The sequence below is a fragment of the Pungitius pungitius genome, chromosome 7 (assembly GCF_949316345.1).
Source record: "Pungitius pungitius chromosome 7, fPunPun2.1, whole genome shotgun sequence".
In the NCBI taxonomy this organism is placed as follows: Eukaryota; Metazoa; Chordata; class Actinopteri; order Perciformes; family Gasterosteidae; genus Pungitius; species Pungitius pungitius.
Genome location: NC_084906.1, coordinates 17,355,403 through 17,380,899, shown reverse-complemented (window position 1 = coordinate 17,380,899; position 25,497 = coordinate 17,355,403). Strand labels below are relative to the sequence as shown.

At 44.4% G+C, this 25,497-nt stretch overlaps 2 protein-coding genes across 3 annotated transcripts; one reads left to right on the top strand and one right to left on the bottom strand.

Annotated features, from left to right (window-relative positions):
- The first annotated feature begins 1,129 nt into the window (after window positions 1-1,129).
- Window positions 1,130-5,720, top strand: LOC119216357 (lipoprotein lipase). Of its 2 annotated transcripts, XM_037469103.2 has the most exons (9): window positions 1,130-1,371; window positions 1,817-2,013; window positions 2,114-2,293; window positions 2,521-2,632; window positions 2,719-2,952; window positions 3,507-3,749; window positions 3,850-3,970; window positions 4,272-4,490; window positions 4,588-5,720. In XM_037469103.2, the coding sequence occupies exons 1-9, from the start codon at window positions 1,272-1,274 to the stop codon at window positions 4,685-4,687; spliced, it is 1,506 nt and encodes a 501-aa protein (XP_037325000.2). In that variant the 5' UTR covers window positions 1,130-1,271; the 3' UTR covers window positions 4,688-5,720. The 2 variants fall into 2 exon arrangements, with proteins under 2 accessions (XP_037325000.2, XP_037325001.2); XM_037469104.2 differs by lacking the exon at window positions 1,130-1,371 and having other exon boundaries at window positions 1,921-2,018.
- A 14-nt stretch (window positions 5,721-5,734) lies between these two features.
- Window positions 5,735-24,232, bottom strand: si:ch1073-396h14.1 (disintegrin and metalloproteinase domain-containing protein 10). Its single transcript, XM_037469101.2, has 15 exons — window positions 23,949-24,232; window positions 23,040-23,187; window positions 22,836-22,954; window positions 22,306-22,458; window positions 18,403-18,488; window positions 17,415-17,537; window positions 14,999-15,091; window positions 14,514-14,682; window positions 10,764-10,927; window positions 9,265-9,436; window positions 9,014-9,158; window positions 8,721-8,904; window positions 8,307-8,406; window positions 7,758-7,978; window positions 5,735-6,697 (listed from the first exon to the last, which is right to left on the bottom strand). The coding sequence occupies exons 1-15, from the start codon at window positions 24,007-24,009 to the stop codon at window positions 6,593-6,595; spliced, it is 2,043 nt and encodes a 680-aa protein (XP_037324998.2). The 5' UTR covers window positions 24,010-24,232; the 3' UTR covers window positions 5,735-6,592.
- Window positions 24,233-25,497: the final 1,265 nt, after the last annotated feature.

Below are 25,497 nucleotides of genomic sequence, written 5' to 3'. Positions count from 1 at the left end.
TGTTGCTGATCTTGATTACAGATGGTAACTTTTCTTAACCCTATTTACTAAATATCAAGACTTAAGAGATATTTATGTCTCATTCTTGAATGGGAGTTTTTCGTTTTGTATGAAGCCTTGTTGTTGAGGTCACTTCAGTCAGCGTCGGCTGGGGCTGAAGTTTGAATGAGAAACAAACCTGACGTTGCGTAGAAAGAAATAAGTTCACAACTTCAAAGACTCCGGGCTGCCTGCTCGTCTCTGCTGGAGAACGTACCTGAAGCTGAAACAGTACTTTTTTTTTACTCTTTCAGCGGCTCAGTGAGTCAAAGGTGTACCAATCGGTTAAGTATTAATATCCTACAGGTGCAGGTTTGCGTCGTATCTCTGATAACTGCTCTGTGACCACAGCAGTGACAAGGGGCCCCCGCGTCGCCTTAAAGGGGCTCCTCTGTCCCGGCCAAGCTGCCTGCGCTCCTGGAATGTCAGGTGTACTAATCACGGATGAACTCAGTGACCTCTGGTTTAATCTGTTTGACAGAATGTACAGTCGGTTTGCATGGCGCCCGCTGCAGAAGAAGGTCACGAGTGTTGTGCAGGATCGTGTTGTGCGGTGCAGCAGACAGAAGAATAGAATAGGCCGATGCCACAGGTTTACTACATGTCCGCCTTATTTATATTCTATTAGGTTAACAATTTGTTTCTTGTTGTGATGCACTGAAGTTAAGAAAAGTGCAAAGTGAGTATAATAATGATTAAACTTTAACTTATTTCTTGCATTATTATCATAATTGTGTTGTTGTATGAATAATTGTATCACCCTTTCTTATAGCCAATCATTCAAACAATGTATTAATGAATTAAGCCAACAGTAATGCAATTATGTAATAAGCCCAACATGAACTAACAGTATTCTGTCACTATGTTGCTGATTGAAACATATCTTCACTTGGGACATGTTTATTACCTCGTAGTGGTTTTAATGAGTCTCCCCTGGCAAACAGCCGCGTCAATTCATCTGCTGATGATTTACCACAAACATATTTTTCCACCACCCCCCCCCCTCCTCCTCCTCCCCCCCGGGGGGCTCTGCAGCCAATGACTTGTCGGAGGGGCTTATTTAAGACACGGAAAGTTCAAGGTTGTTCAGATCATCGGCGCTCTGCGCGCAACAGGACGCGCGCTGTGAACTATTCCGGGGAGGGAGGAAGGAAGGAAGGAATACGAGATCCGATCGATCCGATTCATTGTCGCAGACCCCTTTTCTCCCGCAGGAAGAGGCTGAGAAAGCTATGAAAGTGTGCCGTGTTCGGTTCCTGTACGTCCTGGTGTTGAATGCAGCCGTGCAGCACGTGACGTCTCTTGCGGAGGAGCGCACCGGTTCTATTTTTGGTGAGCGGCCAGTTACAGTGTGCATTACTTTGGACCCATAATGTGAATGACGTGTCTGTGGTTGTCTTTGCGCTTGGTTATTACAGTAAAGATGGATATATGCCCCCCCCCCACACTCTGAAAACCATCACATCACCTGGTCGAGTCGAGTCAGCTGACTGTGCCAAGACTCCTGGAACTTGCACAGGTTATAGTCGGTGAGGTGGCAGGAACAAAGCTGGGAAAAGCTCCCTGTGGTTTCCATGGAGCTCAGCCCTGACCGAGTGATCCCACCGTGACCCCCCCCCCCCCACTGGAGCAATTTAGTCTGTTAGCTAGTAAGCCGTCTATGAGACCTTTAGATCAGCCTTACACGTCTGACAAAAAAATACCGGCCTCACAGAGGGATTTCTTCTCCTCTCTCCAATCGCCCTTCTTCTAATTGGTCGCCCTTCCTCTCCTTCAGATAACGCACTCGACCCCCCGAAGGACCTGTTCCCCCACAAGGATGCCGGCGATCGAACCGTCGCCAAGTTCTCCCTGCGCAAACCCTCCCGCCCCGACGACGACCTGTGCTACATCGTTCCTGGCAGACCGGACTCCCTGGCGGCCTGCACCTTCAACAGCACCTCCAAGACCTTCCTGGTGATCCACGGATGGACGGTGAGGTCGGCCAACGCTTTTTAACAGTACGGGCCATTGATGAGCGGATGCAGTGACATTGTCGCATCAAGAGTTCCGACTTTTTTTTCCTTCCAAACAGCTGAGTGGGATGTTTGAAAGCTGGGTGACGACGCTGGTTTCGGCTCTCTACGCCAGGGAGAAGACGGCCAACGTGGTGGTGGTGGACTGGCTCGCCTCGGCACAGAACCACTACGCGGTCGCCGCTCGGAACACCGAGGGAGTGGGGCACGAGGTCGCTCGCTTCATCGACTGGATCGAGGTCAGTGGGCAAGAGAGGATGAAAAAGAAAAAAGAAAAAATTGGTCATGTTTTTTATCTCCTTACCGCTAAAGAAAGAAAACCTGTTTCACATTCTCATTTTCACATTTGTTCCTCTTTTGTTCTAAAACCACTTGTTATTTGCAATTTTATGATGGTTAATTTATTAGTAAAAGAGAGTACTTGTCTCACCAATTTCTGTCATGTTTTCCTTTATTTACTGTAAAGGAAACCACCAACATGCCTGTAGAGAACCTCCACCTGATTGGCTACAGCCTCGGGGCCCATGTGGCAGGATTTGCCGGAAGCCATGCAACTAATAAAGTCGGAAGAATAACTGGTAAAACAAAACCGTGACACATCTTGCAGTTTAACTGGATGGATTTGGTCATTTCGGTCCGTTTCCTTTCCGTCTCTTTGACGCAGGTCTGGACCCGGCCGGTCCCGAATTTGAGGGCGAGCGTGCTCACAGGCGTCTGTCCCCCGACGACGCTCGCTTCGTGGACGTCCTCCACACCTTCACGGGGGGCTCCCTGGGCCTGAGCATCGGGATCCAACAGCCCGTCGGCCACGTCGACATCTACCCGAATGGAGGCAGCTTTCAGCCGGGCTGCAACCTCAGAGGGGGCCTGGAGAAGATCGCTAACTTAGGCTTGTTCGGTGAGAATGACTTAGAGGGAATTCAGGTGTAGTGGGACATCAGGTGAGTTGGGACGGCATGAGGTAAAAAGCATTTTACTCCTGCCTTGAGAAGGCTGTGGTACAGTTAGGGGTGCTAATGCATTGCTGATGACTAAAGTCACATCACATAACATAGGTGACATCACACAGGAGAATTAAAATTATTTTTCCTCATGCTGTCCCAAATTACCTGATGTCCAAATATACCTCTTGCTAGTTGTGTACTTCTCTCATTTACATATTATTTCCCAAAGGTGATCTCAGTGAAAGGTTTTTCCAATGTCCTGATATTTGTTTTTCAACCAACCAGCCTCATGGTGACCAACCATGTTGTTTTCATTTTTTTTTTAAAAACTCTTGACTCTTGACTATTTTGGCTGCACATAATAATGCATTAGTCAACATTTCTGCATTTTGTAAGTACGGTTTTGCACTCAAGTTCTGAGTCATGTCCTACGTTGTACACAACTAAATACCTTAACAAAAACAGAGTAGTAATACACAACGTCAAATACGCCTCTGCTCCTCCTCAGCTATTACCGACGCGGCCAAGTGCGAACACGAGCGCTCGGTGCACCTGTTCATCGACTCTCTGCTGAACGGGCGGGAGGCGGCCGTGGCCTACAGGTGCGGCAGCAAAGACATGTTCGACCGCGGCGTGTGCCTCAGCTGCCGGAAGGGCCGCTGCAACGCGGTGGGCTACGGCGTCAGCAAGGTGCGCAGGGCGCGCGGCGTCCAGATGTACACCAGGACCCGGGCCTCCATGCCTTTCAGAGGTCGGTGGACTCAAGCAGTGGTGGTGGTGGTGGTGGGGGGGGGGGTGGGAGGAAAAACCTCATGAGACCCAACCCCCGGATGTTCTCTTGCTCTCTGCAGTTTACCACTACCAGCTGAAGATCCGCTTCTCGGGCCGCTCGAATCGTTCGGAGGCCGAGCCGCCGCTCACCGCCTCGCTGCACGGAACCAAAGGAGAGGCCGAACACCTGGAGCTTAAACTGTGAGCGGGTGATTCACAAAGGAGACGGACCGCACCGGGGCTCGCTCGCTGCCCGTGGCGCCGTTGAGTTCTTTTTGCACCGGTCGCCGGCTGGTTCAAAAAGGAAAAAAACAGCCTGAAGTAGGAACCGTAAACAGCTTTGTAAACCGCAGACTTGGCAACATTCGCGGTCGCTAAGTGGAGGGGGGGGGGGGTCACGTCGTGGTTCATGGCGCAGTGTTTATGTGGCTCGGGCCAAATAAAACACCACTCCGGGCTACGAGTAGAACTCCAGCATTTCTCTCTGTTCTCTCTGTGGCAGAAAGGAGAAGATAGCGACGAACAAGACCCACTCGTTCTTGCTGGTGACAGAGAAAGACATCGGAGATCTGCTGATGCTGACGTTCAGATGGGAGGAGACAAATGGTTGGTCGGCCTCCAGCGTGTTGAAGATGGTTTCTTCCTGGTGGTCCGCTGACTCGGGCGGCACCGGCGCGGAGGTTCACAAGATCCGCATCCGAGCGGGCGAGACCCAACAAAAGTAAGACGTCGAGTAAGAAGTGTTTCCTCAGATGACGCACTTTCAGTGGATGAAGTGCTAATGCGGATGGACTGTGTGTTATGAATCTCTCTTTCAGGATGGTGTTCTGTGTAGAAGACAGTAAAGCTCAGGAATTAACACGAGAAGTCACATTTGTTAAATGTAAGGATGCGTGGAGGAGAACTCCGAAAAGGTAAGGTACCCAATGCCTTCTTCCCCATTGGAGGGTATTTTTGGATATATTTTTTTTACCTGGATCTTCCACCAAAATGAACTTCCTTCTTCACATGAAATGAGAAGAAACGCTGACCGTGGAGAAAAGAATCCATCGTTCAACGCCTTTGAGCACTTTTTGATTCACACGCCTTTTAACGTACGTTGGTTATTTAAAAAAAAAAAAAACTTGTGTGTGAATACTGTAAAATATGTATGCATCGATTTTTTTTATGATACTCACCGTCATTTCATTGTAGCACAAAAAAAAGAGAGGTCACATCAGAGAGGTGTGACCGAACTTAATAGTTCGTAATGTACCGATTGTGAGAAATACCTCAAGTTAAATCTCACATGACGTCCACGGTGAAGAATAATACCTTGCAGGCACTTTTCATTGCTGCTAGGAAGACTTTCCGAAGGTTTTTGTTGCAATGGGGTACAGTTTATTCATGTATTATCTTACTGGAGCCCTGTACGTGACAGTGGGATCTGTAACAGTGGACCTCGCTGCAGATCAAGCTTGTCTTACCTTAGTTACTGCATTCTATGAACTTTTTGAAACATCCTAACATTCAAGCATTTCTTTGCGTTTCTGTAACTTAAATGTCACTTATCTGCCGTCACCTTTTTTGCTATTTTCATACTTAAATTTCCATTTCTGGGAGCAGGATCTAAACTTGACTTGTTGACATACCGTGATCACTGCGACTCCATCTTCACCTACTTTAGCAATGCAGAAATGTTTGCACTGAAAACAAGGGAGATTATTAAAGTTACCTGTAGAGTTGTTACCTGTAAATACCGCAGTACAGATGTTGGATTTTGTAGTCCGGAACACTGTTATATATTTTTACGTCTAGATAGATTCAATCTGTAAAATGAATCCACTTTGTACATATTTGTAAATATTCACTGCATAGTATAAATTCTTTAATAAACCAAAACCGCCATCTGGGTGTCTGACTTCTATTTATCAGGTTGTGACGGTGAAAAACAAAAATAAACTTTACAATCATGGAAAGGTTTTATTGTTATTGCTCATTCCCACCGGCACACGGTTGTTTCCTTGTTCCTTGTCAGTAGATTATAGTGATCCAAGCATTTTGATTACAATTTGAAATCTCACGTCTGTTTTTGATACAAAAGTGCTAGGGAATGTTAAATTACTCAAAATAAGCTTAAGATTTCTTCATGTCCTTGAAGTTGTGACGCCATCGTCATTGGTGGCTTGCACGTGAACGTTCCCAAGGACATACACACAATCGAGCTGGCTTTAGAAAAAACATCAAATAAACCTTTTATTTATGTCATGTGAACATAAGTAGTATCAGTTAAATGTACTTGCCAAGTTAAAGTAGTTTTAACTGCTTTATATACAGCAGCTGAAGTCGTTTTTTTTCAGAGTAAACCAAAACAGTAAATTAATCAGGAAATAAGTAGTGATGTCACAACCGAAATATATATATTGGGCATAGATCTGTCTTTACATATAGGTCTTTACATGAATGAAAATCATAAATGGTGAAGAAATACTCTGAGATTACAGATCCGTGTGGAGATGTTTAAAATGGCTGTATTGCCTTTATTAGCCTGTAAACATGCAACAACAGGCTGCTTATTGAAATAAGTGTCTAGAGGAAAGAGAAAGGAAGATGCGTATCGACGCACAAAGACATCTGTTACCAAACGAGCCCGAGAGACGTTGAGAGCAGCATCTATAATGTGTATAGCGTAATGCGTCATCACAGGTCACCTGCAGTTCACACGCCAATCAATCTCTTCAGTGTGACTCAAACTCAAAACTCTCACGTGATTGAATACCAAGGGCTTTTGTGTGGCTTGAATTGAAATATTGCATATTCCCAGCGACGATCAAAAGTCAGAGGTCACTCCAGGTCGCCGGCGTCAAGCCTGTGGCTGCAGAGGCAGACGGTGCAGCCCATCCCTCCGGAGAGGGCCAGGAGAGCCAGCAGGATGGCCCACCAATAAGCCTGCAGCGCATTAATACCAATATTAGATGCAAACACAAGATATACAACAAATAACTCAATTTGACATAACATCCCAAAACTCAATGCTCAACTCCCTCATGATGTTGTTTTCAAATGAACTCATTTGATAAATGTATTTGAATTACATTGATGGACATTGGTGCTTCAAATATATATTGATGACATATTTATATTCTTTACTTGTATTCGTTCAGTTTTGTCCTTTGTCCTGCCTTTTATTGTATTTGTAAGTACATCAACAAAGATGCAAAAAACAATATAATGGCCAATTAATCTGGTTCTGTTGTATAAGTTGAATTATTATTGGCGTCTTATTCTTGTTTGAACTTCTCAACCTGTCGTTTTCGTGATCTAGTGTAGTGTGCAGTAACCTGTAAGGATGATTTCAATATGTTGTTTACACATGATTTCTCCACATTTTCTACATTGATCCCATTGAGTTTTAAACTAACTAATCTTATATTTTGTGAGAAAAAAAACCCTGGTCTCAATTTTTAACTTCTGTCTCCAGTAAAACCGCTGGTCTTTCACCTAAATTGTCATTCCTGATTCTCCACACTGTCACGAGGAACTAATTTACAAAGGCATCTATGACTGAAACGTCGACGACAGCTGGGCATCAGCACAGGAAGTATGTCTATGTATGTGTAACACTAGCCTTTAAAAAGAAAGCAAAATAACGTATTAAAGTTTAGTATTAGATTTTTAAAATAATCTGGTAATTGAAACAGTGATTGTAGGAACAATGTCGAGCAACTAGTGCTCAAAAACTTTAATGTGATTAAACTATTGCTAAACAGCTTCCGTCACCATGTTGAGAGCCGTGTGGACTCAATGTGCTCCGGATGTGAATTTGGCCCCTTTTGATGTTTGAAAGTAAACATGAAGGAATATATGGCTCTGTAGCTGCTGTGGGCTCCACCATGTCGAATCATGTGATGACATCCAGCAGTTCTTCTCCTCTGCAGCGTTGCACATCATCATTTCACATTTTGCTGGTTTCTCTTGTGTTACAAATCACAGAAAAAGAAACCCTCACCTTCATCCACTCGGCTATGTCTTCAAAGTCGTCGAAATGCAGGAAAGAGTTTTTCAGTCTGGCTATGGGGCCGTCCGCATCCAGCAGACGACACACGTGGAATTTGTCGCAGTATCCCTGTTTTGCTGAGCACGGAGCCCCGCCGACCAACGGCAACGACGTCCTCTGGAAGTGACGGGACAGCACGGAGGAGGTGGTGCTGGCACACGTCTCAGGCTTATCTGCCATTGAAACACATCAGATGCACTCTAATACATGTCGTATATAAAGAAAAATAGGAAATGGCTTTGGTAGCATATATATATTGTATTTAAAACATCAACATCAAACTCATTTGCAATGAATCATATTGCACAACAACCGGAAAATGGGATATTCTAAGAAGACTAAACCACCTCACGGACCGTCGTCTCACATCATGTTTTTAGTGAAGGTTTCGAGGTCATCTAATGGAAAACAACACAGTAACCTCAGTGCAGACTGACGCAGACCGACGTGTCAGGACACAAAGTGTAAACGTTCCTCAGTGGTGGAGGACACTGTGGTTACCGGGCTGCTGGCAGCACATGTGGCATTTCTCCTTCATGGAGTCTCCTGGACAGTCACACTGCTGCAGACTGTGTTTCACACACACGGACTCTGCACAGACCTGCACAGAAGAAACAAAGGCGCTCGTTGAGAAGAAGAAGAAGAAGACATTGTAAAGTTTGAACATCCCCAGATCTGGATGACGCTGAGGAATTTAAGCTATTTGATGTATAGGTAGAAGTGTTACAAGTTACGGGTGCAATAAAGCACACTCTTTGTTGTTTTTATTTTGACAATAGAGCTAAAACAGTAAAGGTACCTTTCTTCCCCCACTGTTAAGACCGAACTCTGAAACACAGAGCATGATTTTTCTTTTCTTTGCAACACCACTGTAACCCTTGCACACATCGGGCTCGTTGGGCAATGACGCCTCACCCCGCTCACGCAGACACGGGTGCCCTGGGCGCACTCCGTGAGGTTGTGCTTGGCGCTCGGCTCGGGGCACAGAGGGGAGGAGCCCGAGCACACGCTCGCCCTCTGGCAGTCTGTCTCCTCGTCGCAGGTCCGCCCGGCGGGCTTCAAGCCGCAGTCCTGACCGCAGCACAGGCCCCGGCTCGGGCTGAGCGGCGAAGAAGGGGAGCAGGTGAACACGAGAGATGTTCATCAGGTGCAGCCTTTCGTCCGCGGAAATGTGTACGTTTCAACGCGTCTCTGCCGGTCGGTCGTACCTGCAGGTTTTACCAGGCTTGAGGCGACACTGGACTCCCACCGGCTGCTTAGCGCTGAAGCAGCAGAGGTCGGTGTCGTTGTGACCAATGTCACACTCCTCGCCTTCCTCCACCATCAGGTTTCCACAGATGGGCTGATCGCTGACTGACCACTCAGAGCAAACACAAAGTAAAGTAAACACGCAAAGAATGTGTCATTATTGCACCCGTCCGGTCCCCAACGCGCATCGGGGCGGCCGTTTCTTCCTCACCCACGAAGCAGTCGTCCTTCTTCAGCGCCAGCACCCTGCTGATTTGTTCGATGCTGCAGGGCGAGAACTTGTCGTTGTTTTCGCGCACCTCGTCTGTGGCGTGAGGGAACATCAGATACCTGCCCTTACCGCCGCTGGAGCCCATGTCCCCGCAACTGGAGCCCTCGTCGTGCTGGAACAGGCGAACCATCAGAAAATAACCAAGCAGTTTTTTGACATTTCCATCAAACGTGTTCAGCCGCCGATCGAAACAGCAGAAGGAAATAACCGTTTGTTAAAAGTAGGGCTGTCAATAGATTAGAATAAAACAACTAATTAATCGCACATTTTGACATACAATAATGGTGATTAATCGCATAGATTAACGTTAATGTTGACAGCCCTTTAGTCATCATCCTCCCAGACAGTAAAAACATTAGTGATGTTCATTGAAAAGAATTCACAGGCTGTGTCTGAACGAAAGACGGCTTTCTGTAACTTTATTATCTTTTTGGTATTTCCAAAAGAAAAAGCTATTAATTCGGTGGGTTTGGCATTTTGGACTAACAAGAGTTAGCGAACAAAAACAAAGGAGACAGCTGCATGCATTTGCGTTTTTTTATATCAGCTGCGTGGGAGTGGAGGTTATTATCGAAAATAACGTTGGAGGGGAAAATTTGAGATCCTCCTGTTTTCTTACTTCAGATTATCAAGCGAGGCAGAGCCAAGAGTTTCTATGAAACAAACCAGTCACTGCAGGCCAAGGCCTCTAAGACCCACACAAGTGAATCATTCACAGGCCAATTTGTTGCGGTGCAGTGCAAACATCCATGTATGCCATGAGAGATTACGTGAGGCAGGTCTACATTTTGAACAACAGGGATTCATCGTGTTGAATTATCACTCAGTGCACAGCCCCTCTTGTGTAAGACTGGAAAGTGGAACTGGAAACTGACGAAAGGACGGTCATAGTAAAACTGGTCGGGTTTAGCAAGCATCTGAAATGCAAACATACTTTGACCTTTTTACAATGATCACAGACATAACTCATATCATTGTTCATGGCTATATTGATTAACCAATACCAGGATCCTAAGCACTTTGCAATGTTGCCATAGTTACTGGTATTATACCTGGGAACATCCTCCAATGGAAAATACGACTGCTAGCTGTGAAATTTTTTTTAAAGCCATTGGTGAATGGATGGCAACTTGTAGAATACTTGTATTCTCTGACCACTGAAAGAGCTTTAACGCTACATGTCAATATTCACCATTTCCCAGCTATTCATTCACTGATGGCAGGAGCTACTATGCAAAGCTACAACTTGCCCATCAGGACTCAAACTTTACTTTAAAATCTAGGTTTCAAATATTACATGAGTGCACAAAAATATCCGTTTAAATTCCCATTATCTAGTGAATGCAATGGGACAAACTGTGCGCAATATTAACTGCAACCACGAGCCGTTGGTTTGATGGAGACGGTTCTGTAAGAGCCCCTCGGTGACGGCGACTAACCGGGGATCCCAGGCTGTGGCCGAGCTCATGGGCGAGGGTCAGCTGGACGTGGCGAGGAGGCAGGAACTGTCCATAGTTCTGTATTGTGACCAGGCCCGTGTTCAGGGTGGCGGTCTGGCCGTTACGCAGGGTGGTCTGCTTTGAGCAAACGCCTCCCCAGTTACCTGAAGTGGAAAACAGATAGAAAAAGGGTAAACATAGAGCTGGGATTCCAGTGAGGTTGTATGGAATAAAGGAAAATATGACACAAGCATTCGCAGCTCAGCATGGTTGCACGATCGCTGTCTTGCTAATGTGAATACTGAGATTTGAGGCCCCCGTCTGGGAGGTACGTACGGACAGACCAACGGACCTGCTGAGCTTAATTTTACATGAAAGAATTCAGAGCCGTTCGGCCTCCAATGGTTTCAATCTGACTTTGGATTTACAGAAATTCCCTGATAGAAATTCCAGGAATTACAAACAGCTGGTCACGTTCACATGGATTGGTGGCTGGATTGGGCCTTCTCCTTCCATCCAGCCAGCGAGAGGACTTCTTTTACAGAAACGCGCCGAATTGGGCAAACTGAGCGTCTATGATGGGGTTCCTCAGAGAGGCGGAATACTGCTGTCAGACTTTCCTTCACAAGTAGTTCAACCAGAACATTTGAAAGTGTCCAATAGGTTTTTACTGTAGGGTAAATATGGAAAAAAATAGTACTGGACATTGGAAAATGCTAACCACCTATACAACTAATTTAAGACCAATAAAACGACATCACACAGCCATTTTTATTCGAGCTCTTCGATCACCATTTTGCCTGCACTTATTGTCCCCACAATGTCTTTCAGTCCGCTACAATGGAACTTATTCCCATGTGTCCACCCTCCTCTCTCTTCTTCATCGGCGTTCCCCCGTTAACGCAAACGTGAGCTTCAGGTCGGAGGTCTCAGCGGTTCTCATGCAGTCAGGCTCCTTTTAAAGTTATGCCTCTTACACAATGCGGGCAGCACTAACACTTTGGGGAGTAAGGCTCGTGAGGTGCGTGAGACATTCAGCCCCACATTTCAGTAGGAGTTGAGTTGACTGGTGAGTTGAGTTGACTGTGGGAATGAGACAAGCATCTGGATTGCCCAACGGCCTGTTTGTGTTGCAAAGTGGGCGTTTAACTTCAGGGGACGATGAGGCACTGTTGGAGGTTGAAATATGAGAACTGCGCCCCATATTTTGTGGGTTCTGTAGGGGGGACAAATTAGTTTTATTTGCTCCCTTGGCCTTTTTTTCTGTTTGTCTTTGGATTGTGTGAAGCGTCTGAAGAAAACCCTGCATAAAATAAAACTATAATTATTAAAACATTTTACTTTATTGTATCCTTTTGTGTTTGGACATCACACTTTTGCCATAAAGCACATACACAGCAAATTTCAGAGAGTTAAATTGACTCTGTGAGATTCAATTTGAACTCTAAGCTGGTGTTTATATAGTCCCAATCTTGTCAGTGTTAAATCAACACTTAACGAAGTGTTAACAATTTAACGAAATAAGTGTCAAAATAAATCTGATCAGTGTTAAATACAATATAATTTAGCTGATCCTTTTATCAAAAGCAACTCATATTGAATTATTATTACATGGTGTTTACATTTTAGCCCAGTGAGCAATTCAGGGTTAGGTGTATTGCTCAGGGACACTTTGACATGGGAAAGCCAGGGTTTGAACAAACAACCTTGTGGTTCCTGACACACCCTCTCCTATCCATGCACACCAGTACACAGAGTTAAACCCACACCAAGAAGTGTGACACTGTACAGTCACATTAAAAACCTATCCGAGAGTTAATTTAACTCTATTTAGTGTTCCAAATTAATCTGATCTTGACACACTGGATGATGACGCCAACTCTTTCGTACTCCGTAAGAGTTGAGTGAACTTTTTGCAGTGTGATTTTAACTCTGCACTTCACACACTTTTTCCCAACACCGGAGAAATTAACTCTAAGAATTTTGCTGTGTAGAGAAACAGCTGATTTAATCTGTTTTGGCTTCAGGGAAATGTCATCGTTAAAACTGTACTCCCCACTGCTAAAATTCTCAAGAGATAAGTCTCATATCCACATGCTGTTAATCCAAAAATTCTGGACGCATCTTTCCCGCATTCCAAGCTCCTGACCGAAAACGGCCTCCCCCCGGCGGTCTATTCAAGGAGCCGGGTTTCCTAGAAAGAGCTCACTCCGGAGGACTCCTCTGTGGTTTTTGGCAGCGCGAAGGATAAAAAAAAAAAAAAGGGGCTTCAATTTCATCCCCTCCTCCCTCTCGTCTCCCCCACAGAAAGGAGTCCCAGTGAAAGACTCCTATTATTAGCTGGCTGGAAAGAAAAACACAACCTTCAGGGTCCCTCTCGTGTTATTCACACACTCCTCATGGTCAGGAGGAAACACAACACACGTAAGAAAAGTACGCACCGTTAACATACCATTACATTACATTACGAGCTGCATTCTGTATCATAAAACCATATAAAAGCGTGCACTCTTTCACAGTGGGAGCAGACCAACAATAGTGAGGGGCCGCCTTCCTTTGGATAAACAAGTGGGGGGGGTCCGGGTGTCCTAAAAACACCTTGAACATTAAAAACAGACAAAGCGAGGGAGTTGACCGCTAATGACACTGACTAAAGATCTGAGAAAAGTACGGTGGATGTGCTCACTATATTGTAACTGAAGCGGATGAATTTCCATCACTGCTCTCTTTGTTTTGCACAGTTCATTGACCTTCACCGTACACATTTAACAGCACTTATACAGGATTTATAATCGCTAATGCATCTTTTTCAACTTATTTCATCTCCCATGGATATCAGTTGTAAAAAAAATGTGATTCACGCTAAACAAGTAAATATCATTAAAAAAAAACATTTCCCTGACATACATTTGTATATTTGTTCCCTTGGAGGGCCGGTGATTTTTTGGAGCTATATCCACTGGTTGGAAATCTAGACTGTGAAATTGTAAAGGTAAGTCACTTCAATGTCACCGCCCCACTGCGTTTGTGCCTCATGTGAGATTTCACCGTGGCGATCAGCCTGTGGAATGCAGTCAGAAATCCTGAATAAAACGTCTGGCACTGTGTGAGGGTGTGTGTGTGTGTGCGTGGTGGTCTGGTCTGACTCACACACCCCCTCGCCCCACCTCCCCAGTTCAGCCAATCATACGCAGCAGCGCCTGAGTGCATGTCATTTAAACATGAATGAAGAACCTCCGACAACAACAATTGCAGCGTCCGTGTTGAACCAGGTACTTCACATTACTGCACTGCACACAGGTTGACCTTCACCCGAGCTAATAGACACCAGATTATTAGTTACGTTGTGGTTAAATATTTAGGTGACAGAACTGTAATGCCCTAAATGTATAAATTGACAGAGAAGGGCCATTAAAACACGACTAAATTCAAATCTTAAAGTAAATAAAGACCATTGTTCTTTAATGAATGTCAGATATCAGAGTTATGAGAATTGCTTTGTGAGTTTTTATGATATTTTGTAACACTAGTCGTCCACTTCACTGAATTGTAATGGTACACCATTGAAAAAGAATTAAAAAGAGCATGATGAAAATAAGCATCAAGACGTCTGAACTGTAAAAAGCTGAAACCCCCGGACTCTCTTCCAAGGCCACATTATCGAATCAAATGAAAAGTACTCTCGTTCAAATATGCCAATCCCAGCATTGATGAAGTGTGCGCGAGTGTGTCGCAGTGGGTCCGACTCACCGGCTTTGCCCTCCCAGGCGAGGCCCAGCAGCCCGCTGTAGTCTCTGTTAGTCAGCAGGTAAGACAGGCAGAAGTTGCCCCAGTTGTTCTCAGAGTACAGGCTCAGGAGTTTCTCCGGCCCGATAAACAGAGGGCTCAGGGGGTCGCTCTCGTCTTCCTCGGTCATCACCTGGAGACAGAGACGAGGCGAGGAGCTCACTTTGCATTCCTCCCTCACAGCTCTAAGGAAGCGTGTGTTACTGATCTTATGTAATACACGTATGATATTCTTGTGTAAATAACATGGCTATAGAATCTGTTTCTGCAGCCGTACACTTCCTTGCAGAGTGTAATTCATTTGCAAATAAATAAGCAAAGGGTTTAGGATGATAAATAGCCTTATTATTATCTTCTTCTTTGCATTGGCGCATTGGAATTATTTTGGCCGCTTGTAATCGTGACATGTGGCACAGTTGAGCCATTGCTTGAGTGCAGAGGGATCTTACGAGGAGGGACTTGACTTTGAAGTTGATCAGCTTAATCCCCAAGAAGTCCACCTTGTCGTAGATGTCGTTGACGGCTTGTATGTAGGAGGCCACCTACGTTCATGGGAGAAGACCATCAGTGACATCTCGTACGGAGTAGTAGCAGGTGAAAAGGTCGTCTCGTTTCCTCGAGTCGCAGTGAAAAAAAGATTTAGCTTTCTATCTATTTGGCAACGTACTCGACTCTCTCCCAACGGCCTATTCGTCCAAGAAAAAAATTAGATAGACACAGTAATTAATAGACAACATGAGCTAAATGTTAAAGTAAGGTGATCCACAAAGTGTTTGCGTCGGTGGAACAACAATTCACACATCCCAAAATACACTAGAAAGCCGTCACGCGGGAACTTCTGTGGTCGATGCAGCAGGACATGGACGTACGTTAAAGCCTGTGTGGATCATAACCCAAATCTAAATACTGACATCTTAGGAGCCGCAGCATTTTGTTTATTTGCACTCAGAGATCACGCATCACTCACGGTGTGTTTTCTCAACTGCTGCAACCGACGAACCGGAGACAGACCAGACATGGCCCTGTGTGTTTGTGTGTGTGCTTGTGTGTGTGTTTGAGTTGGAAAGACCCTGAGGAAATGAGGACGGACAACAGGACTCCGGAGAGAAGAATAGTGTTGCCACAGCTAACAACACAACAGACGTACTGTACTGTACCCCCCACTGACCTTTTGATCACATAAATGTAATTATAACACGAGTAGATGAAATCCAGCGCTCTGATTGGTTGAGAGTGAGTCACGATAATGTACACATGCTGTTCACATTGACCTGAACGTTCTATTCTTCACAACCGGACAATTAAGGTGGGACGTCATGAGCGATGGGAATGAATGAGACGGTGCTGTTTACATGCACGTAGGGGGACTATTTTTCCTCTAGACTGATGAAATGTGATACAAAACGTCTGCTGGCTACAACTATTTTGAAAGGCAGCTATTTACTTAATATTCATCATTTTGCTGGTAGGTTTGAGGGTACAGGGCTCGAACTGTTACATTATTGGACGATAAACTACAGCCTCTCGTACCTTATTGCTTTATTAAAAAACATCACAGATGTAAAACGTCCTTCAAACTGAACCCGGATCAGACCTTGACAATCTAAAGTGTGGAAGATATGTACCTGCATTCCTGTATCAGTACGTGGCTAAACTCCATATCAGGATGGCATCTCATTTGACCTCTGACCCCGATGGCAAGCGCTTCGTTCAGACGGAGGAACTTCAACACAGAAAGACCGTTATCTTCCTGACGGCACTGAGGCAATGCAGGCGCGCCAGCAGGCGAGCATCTTCCACTCCCGCATGTTTCTCAAATCCGAGTTCACGGCAGGTCACCCGACACTAAAACCAAGTTCAAAAAGGGAAGTCGAAAAAATGTGTTCTTCTTCATTGACTCTGTGACTGTGAGTTCTGGTTTGGGTGGGACACGTGCAAAAAAAAAAAAAAAAAGATGCCAACGATGCCTTTTGACCCAGCGACCTCTTGTCAGTGAGACGTTTCGCTGCTGTGATGAGGTAAAATGTCAAGAACGCTGGGGGAAATAGTGAAATATTCCATATAATTACCCTGCTAATGTACTAAATGAATGTCCATGCAGGGGCTGCACGGTTCCGCCGATGGGTGACCGGCCCTGCTGATGTGCCACCATCTCCTCAGAGGCTTCCTACTGCTGCGGTGTGGCAGCTGCGTGCCAATGTGCGAGCACCGCCATGTGACGCTTTATTCTGCCTCGCAGCCAACAACAGTGTGGTCTTTGGTATGAGTGAATGTCTCAATGGTACATAGTGAACTATGCGTGGGTCAAAACAAACCGTTTTCCTCCGGTTTCCGTTTAGTTGTCAAATGTTGGTCATTAGCGTACCTCGTTAGCCTCGTTAGCCTCATTAGCCTCATTGGCCCCAGCAGAAAACTCCTTTCATCAGAGATCTTTAAATATTTCAAAGCAACATCTGTTAACAGTCTTCCACATTGGTTCAGTAAATCAAGGGAAATTCAACTCATTTAAATCCAGCAAAACCTTTCTGGTCACTACGGAATACCTGCATATAGTTTCACTTATTTCATCAAAGTTAGATTGTGGGTCTGATCATTAGACCGGGTGAACTTTGATAGCAGCCCTATGTTCCCAAAATCCAAGACACTTTGTTCATTGAAACTTTTTCAATTCAGCCAAAAGCTGATGAAATCTTGTTGTGTTTTGATGCCCCCCGCTGTATGTTCCATCATGTTGGGAATTAATCTGAGGAGTGTGTGTCACTGATGAACACACACTGTTGCACCAACCACCAAAAGACAAAATCCCTTGTATGGTCAAAGTCAAACCGAGATAAATGTTAAGAAGAACAGATTTAATCCGGTCACCTGAGCAACAACCGCTTCAACGGACTTGAACTTCTTGTAGTAGAGGTGGTCCGCATGGAGGTGGAGCAGGCAGCTGGTCTTTGACTCATCCACTGTTCTCCTCCCCCGACTCGCTGGTGCCTCCTGTGGGTGACGTGGCAGAGATGTGAAGAGAGCAGAATCGCACCTAAGCACATTTTCACGGGGACACGGTGTGGAAGGCCGATTTTTATCCTGCTAAACCACCAGCATGTACTGCTTCTGATATTATTCATATATTCATATAATTTGTAAGTGTGAGGTCAAAAAGGCTTGAGTGTGTCTATGTTGAAACATTGAAAAAAACAAAAACACAATGCCACTATTACTGGGACACCGCGTGTCCCAGTGGGACATGTGGACACAAGAACACAACATGGACACTTGCAACAACATCTGTTCAGACCATTCCAAGACCCAAACAGTGGAAGTAATCTCCACCGACAGACTCGCTTCTAAAACAGGATCCATACCAATGTCTCTATACCCATTGTTTACAATGAACATTTGGACCACCTCCTAGTTGGTCAAAGGTTAACAATAAATACCCAAAGGGAAAATCAGCTGAATAGTTTTGGCAGATGTTTGTTGCATCATAACTGGTTTCGTAATCACAGTCAATCTATTTGGCTTGTTTTCTTCGAATCTGCAGGTTTGTATTTTACACAAAATGTGGCACTTTCTGAATTTTCTGTATCTTAAACATCTCGTCTGTCATATCCTTCTGCTGGAATGAAATCCTGTAATTTGCCCCCCGGTGACTCAACAGGCTGAAATAAAAGGAACCAAAAGAACGAATGTGTTCATGAGTTCAATTATATTTACAAATGAATCAGACCCACTGGTGAATTAATCTTCTGTTGACGGAGTTACAGGGGAGGACGCTTCGAGGGTGAGGACAAAAAAAGAAAGCAAAGGAGAGTGTGCTAAAGTGTGAGTATCACCGGAGGTGATGTCAGGACGGCACTACCTCATCTCGTCTCAGGCTTTGGCTGAGGAGGCCCAGATGTTCTGCACCACAGAATCCACCAGGGCCAGTTCTCATGGATGGCAGGACTACAAAAGAAAAACAGGCAGAGACACACAATATATATGCATAGGTTGAGGAAATTGATCCTATTATTATTTGTCTTTTGTCCCACCCGCTATGAAGCACCATAAGGTAAACAACTTGAGGGACTCCAAAAAGGCACTTAAACTATGATTAATTCAGCAAAACGTAAACTAGGTTTCAAAGAAAGATGAGATTGTTTTGGTAAACTCAGCTGTGTAAGTTAGTGAATGTGTGTGTATGCCTGTGTGTGGGTGTGTGGGGAGGGGGGGGTGGGGCGATATATGGCTGTGGATGAGAAAAACATTAACCTCCATAATGTTTTTTACAGGGACATAAGAGGGCAGATCGGACACCAGAATACACAATGCTGCAAAGTAAAAGCAAACAACTTATGACCAAACCGGCCAAAGGGCCATCCCACTCTCCCCCAGTCAAACACACGCAAAGACGGTGGGTGGAACACAGTCCCCTTTAATCTTGTCCTTGAACATGTTCCGTCAGTTAATGAACACTTGGCAACATGCACGTGAGTCACTTCAATGTGAGTGCACGGCGCCCTAAATAACACAGCGTTCGCCGACCTAAATAAATAATGTAATAGAGATTAAAACGGTAGCAGGGTTTAGTTCAACCCACTGATGTTCATTTGTTTTAGAAAACAGGACATTGTGTAAGGTCTGCTCACAAATAGTGGACCAGGGCCACAGTCTGACACATATGTGTGTGGTGTTTGTGCTGAAACGGTGTGTTGTGTGCGTAAGCAGGAGCAGCGACGAAGGTGGGAATGCTGACTGAAACTTTGCACGTAGTATATTATCCCTTTTAAGGCCAACGAAGCGGCCACTTTCTTTGGGAAAATGAAGGCAGCATTCTTTGAATTAGAGTCTTTAACAGCAACAAATCAATTAAGAGATTAAAATTAAGAGAATTTGGGTGTTAAACTGATATTTCCTGATTACTTTCCTGGGATTTAAAGGCCTTGTAAGTGACAAAATCTCGGCGCTTGACACAAAAATGTTGGATCATGTGCAACTCTTCTTTCCCAACGGATGCTCTGTCACCATTATTCCAAAATAACCCCATGCCCAGCTTGGGCCGTGATTTCATTAAAAGATCATCGGTGTGTCTTGCATTTTGCAACACCTGTGGGACCTCTGGGACATCTTTCAGATTGATGCCGTAACGATGGGATTACATTCAAGGAACAAATTGCAAATGCATAAATTGGCTCTTCTTGTGAAAGACACAGAATTCCTCTAGAAGAAAGAGCCCAAAGGACATCAGTGTAAAAGTGGTAACTGTTGGATTTAAAATCAGGGACTGTGGGGGATTCTTCATACATTTTGAATACGGAAGTAAAGACTGCTGCAAAATATTCCAGGAAAATGTAAATTCTTCAGTAGGATTTAGCACAAAATCTTCTAATCCTATTCCAGTAACAATGCTATTCACAAAAGGGCTTTGAATTCCACAACTTACAGCAGAGTCACGTGAACTGATACTCAGTTTCACTTGTTGTTTGCATTAATACAAGAGTGACAGAAACACATCATGTTTTGCCCGGTGACCCCTTATAACACTAATAAACAGTGTCATTGCACGTATGCATGTGCATGTATGTATAAGTGACACACTCTTGCAGCAACACAATCTCACAAGATCCTTGGCACCGGCATACAATGCGGAAAAGGCTGGTGATTGGATCACACCATTCTACAAAAGTCCTCTAGCCAATCACAAACCAGTAATTCATATGGCATGCAGGAGTGGGGGGTGAGCCACGGGGTTGGAGGTGAATGTGGAGGACTAAATGGCAGGCGTGGACCTACTGAGAGAATCATTTCCAGACCTTTGTACTTCCCTCTTTACAGTTTCTTTCAGTGACTCTTTTTCCTCCATCAGACTACAAGAGGCACACGTTTCTGGTCTGTTTTACCAAATTCTCTTGATCAAACAGCAATGGATGATGCTACATTCCAATTAATGATTGTAAACAATTAATTCATTAATTATGATTCCAACAATTATTAACTGCCGATCTATCGGTGCAAGACTTGCCCTCGGAAAGAAAAGTATTTCCCAAATAACAAAGAATCAGGCACATTTCTGTCCGGACTTCCAAGAAGCTGTGGGGAATGTAAAAAAAAAACAACCTCCCAAGCCAGAGCCTCTTTCATGTCATTTCAGTTTAAAAACAGTGACAGCATGTGTGAGGAAAGCACCAGCAGAGATCAACATTTACTCCTGTTTGTGCATTGAGGTCTGCTAAGGGAAATCACAACACTGACTTAAAAAGGCGTAGAGCATTGAAAGGCCTCTTCTTAAACCAGGGTATGTATGTTCTGCAGTGGGACTGTGGCATTTTCTGCCCTAAAGCCGCTGCCCAAGTGCCCTTGAGTGGCCAATTGCTAAAGTGCTAAATATAAGATAACAGTGAACTGTGATTTGTTTCCCCCTACCCATGAGAGAGTGTGCACATCGCTCCTTACGGGTAAATATCCATTGCTTGAATTACACTTTAACATTTATTCAACCACAAAATCCTTTGTTTGCAAATAACAAATTCACACGCTTGAAGGAAAATGTTCTGCTTTGTCCAGATTGTATGCCTCATGTAGGACACACACACACACACACACACAGACACACACTTCAGGGTCATGTCAGGGTGAGGGCTTGTCACAGCTCTATCAAATCCATCAAGATCATCATGCGTTTCCTTTCATCCCTTCGACCGAAACCTCCAGCATCTGGGCTCTATCGAAGGATTTCCCTCGGCCTACTAATGCTCCCTTCAAAAATGAATTGTGATGGAGGTGGGGGGGGGGGTTCTTACTTGTAAAGTGTACTGTTTAGGATTCAATTGAAATATCTGCAACATGACATCAATTTGTTTTTGGATGCAAAGGGGCCTTCCCAGACCTCACGGCATCCTTGGGAAATGTTGTTATACAACGTATGTTTCCCCCAGAAGACAACCACAGGAAGTGGAAGTACACACAGGAGTTACGTCAGGCCCTGCGTGTCCAAATTTACCTCTGGTAGTGAAGCATTGTTTGTTCATTGAAATATCATGTGCCAAACCATTCAGTTTCCGAAGAGAGGAAGGCAGTTATCGTCTGTGTAGAACTATGGAGGGGGGTTTGGGGGGGGGGTTGGCGCCATCTGCACTATTACACAAAAATGCTTTGTTGGAAATGATTTTATTCCGATGTGTGTTCATGTGCAGTTAGAAGTTAGAAAATGACAAGAATTTAAGATTTAAGGTTTTTTGGAAGCTCCCTATCTCCTTTCAGCCTCCTGCTCTCCTTTCAAGTTAAAAGCACATATTCATCTCCTGGCGTGGTTTGGTCCCTCTTAACCTTACTCCTTCCCCATCACTTCCTCCTCACTTCAGCCGCACTCTCTCCTCCCTCTCCCTCGAAAGTCACACCATCTTTGGTTTATCTTCTCTTTGCCCCCCCCCCCCCCCGGCCCCCCACAAAGCTCTAAATAGATTCTGAAGGTATATCTAGTTACTCTAATCTCACCAGGAGTCAAGGGTAAAGATAATTCATTGAACATTGACAACCTGCGTTTGTAAAGAGCTTTTGGTCCCAGATAATGAAAGGATTCTGTGTGGGAATTGAGCAATGAGGACGATTACAGAAAGAAAGCATATGCATTTTTGATTTAGTTCTTTGTCTTCATATGAGACTGCCAAGAGGGCCATGACGGAGATCTACAACAAGAAGGAATGTCCAAACGCATTCTTGCTTTCATGATAAAAGGACCAGAAAAGGCCGCTGAGCTAAAGTGGAAAACGGGAGTTTGTCTTACCCATGTCATCCTGGTGGTAGATTATAGAGTGGTGGTCCGTAGGGCTGCTGGTGTATCTATCCACCGGCTCTACGTGATAGGTCCCATTGTCCGTATGGATGGTTCCCTCAAACTGCCCCTGCAACACTGAGCCGTGGCAGGAGCCGTGTTCTCCTGCAAGACCAGGTCAACGGGGGCGACACGTGAGGGTCAGAGAGGGGAAAGGAATATGAGAGGTTGTAGATAAGAGACTGATGGGACGTTTAAGGATTAAAGGTGGAGACACACATTGAGGAGATAACAAGTGAGACACGAGGCAAGAAAGCAACGCATTTACCTTTCAAGTTAAGGTCATTTTAACATACTCAGTTCTTCGAACTTCAACATCATGCAGCGAACCACGCTTTCTTTCATCACAACCATTAAATAAATAATAAATAACTGTTGATCTTGGGTGATTAAAAAATTTGGTCCCAACAAATGAACCTAAACTTGAGTCATAGGTAAACTGTACCCAGCCCAGGTGGTCCAGACATCCCACCCATACCCACCTTTCAGTGTTCCTGAATATATGTGGGAGAGGTCAGCCGACGTGGGACCATTACCACTGACCACGATGACATTTTCGGCAAATGCTGCTGGATTGCGTTTCAAATGCAGACGGAAAGTTCTGCGTGAAACAAAAGCAAAAATACAGCTCACACATGTTACTCAGTTCCGTGGTGGAAGCGACTGTGAGGAACACGTGAAGTCACCTGTGGAAAGCAGTCAAGTCCAGCTGCAGGGTGCGTTCAGAAGGCCGTGAGGCTCTCCTGGCTCGCAGGTGCTTCCTGTGAAGATCTTCCCTGTCGTACGACAAGCCCTCGTAATGCTTTAAGTACGGACTGATGCCACTCACAGCACCTGGTGGAAAGGAAAAGAAGTTCAAGTACCTGCACAGAGCTTCACACCTCACAGGGTTACTGGAAAGGATGCCCATTGTGGAACCTGCATGGTTACTGTCTCCTCCTAATGAAATCAACATTTACGCATTTATGCTTTTATAGCATACATAGGCTTGATGTGTGACCCAATTCATATGTGATAAATATCTTCTTTTTGATAAAAAGCCAATTTGTATGGGTTGTTAAGTCTCATTTAATTCAAATATGTATATACATAATCAAGTTTCATTTGAAGTTTCCACCTCAAAATTACACTGACATTCTGTGAGTGTTCCTCCTCTTTTTGGGGTTTACCAGAGCACAATATAACAAAATACATATATTGAATTTATAATATTAGCACCAATATTTTGTATTTTATTTCAATACAATTATTTGAGGGATATTTTGTATTTTGTTTAAAAATTACATTTTGATGTATTTTTGCCCAACTCTTGGTATGAGGTGTTAATCACTGTTGCCCTCCTATTATGCATCTACATTACTAGCAGCTTATGTATGAGGCCTCCTGTTTACAGCATTCCTGAGAAGACAAGTTGACACAAGCGTGGACCCCAGAAACAAGCAAATCCACACGCACACCTACGCTCACACAAAAAATACGGCCAAACGGCGTCAAATAACCTGCCGTTATTTCAGGGGCAGATGAGGACACACATCTCATTCAGATCCCCCCCCTCCCAGCAGACACTTATCCAAACCCCTCCACCACCACCGTACCTGTAATCCGGGCACTGCAGTTGACCAAGAGCAGCAGCAGCCAGCAGTGTTGAAACCCCATAGTCTCCTCACTAGTGTGTTTTTTTTTTCTTTACCACTTCACAGTTTGTTGTTTTTCTCCTTTGCTCACATTCGTCTCTTTTTCCATCTTTTCTGATTTTTACCTTTCTCCGTAACAGCCTCGTTCGTACCTGTGTTCGTTCCACGCTGGAATGCGACTCGCTGGGTAATTTCAACCCGGAGAACTGACTGACGGAAGAAAGGCTCATTCAGACATGTTTGCACAGATATCATGAGTTATCTGCACAGTTAAAGGAGGGCTTTAAAATGCAAGGAGGTTTTCATTGAAATAGTAGGAGTGGTGTGGGAAGGTTGAAAAGTAATGAACTATTTTTTAGGCATATCCGTGTCTTGTCGCGCCCCTTTTCATGTGAAGGTCCCCACACATGTTTTAGGATAGAGATAAACAGCCTAAAATGTTCTCTAAACCAATGTTCAGTGCTGTACATTTTTTGAGACATTTCACAATAAACCTCAAATGTAACTGGGATAGTCTGGGGATCACCAATGTTGGTAGAGTTCATGGGGTCCATGGCGCAAGGGCATGGAAAAAGACGTGGCGCTGATGAATAACTTTCATTTGTGAATCATTTGTGAATCATGATGAAAATGTCAAGTGTTGGACTTTCATTCTTTGTCTTTTATTTCTTGATGAAGAAAAATGCCTCCCACAGTACTTATTATAGACTTTTGCATGGTGGATGCGTTCCCAAAATGGTCATTTTTATTACTCACACTATGTCAAAGGTATTTAGTAAGCTTATTCCAGAGGAAATGTGACAGTTTTCAATAATTTTGAGGAACAATAACATCTAAAGAGGAACTGGCACAATGTGATCCCAGTTCCAGTTCTAATGAAAATAAAGAGAATCAATAACAATCATTCAACTTCAGCTGGTACATTTGTCCTGAATCCTTTAAAGTATTACCCCACTCCTTTGTTCAAGAAGAAGTCATTGGGTGCTTATAATTTGCTGCAAGTCAAAGCAAATTGAAAACCACAAACCAGTAAACCAATTTGAATGTTTACAAATTGAAAGAAAATGTATACTCTCAAATGTATTCTTGGATCCCATTGTCGTTTTGGTAGGATCCATCTTGGTTTACGTAACCAACCCTGTGTGTTCTCTTAGTTTCTTTAAACTGCCATCTTCTGAGTAAATGTAATTTCAGTTTTTGATGTGTAAACTGACTGTAGTTGAAGACAGTGCCTTAACATTCATGAACCTCTATCTGCAACACATCCTGTCGTGTCTCAGCTGGGTCACGTCTGGCAACAGCAGTCGAAACTCTGCGCCCCTGCAGACAGGTTCTGCAATACCCCATACTACACCACTACTTAATGCCTCGGGTCAATGTTTTACAGCCCGGGTTAAGAGCTTCACCTTCCCTGTCCTTTAATCATCCCCTAACTACCTCCGACAGAATGCCCGAAAAGGCATCAGACTGGCACAAACATGCACACGCACTTGCGTTCCCATAGGGAAGT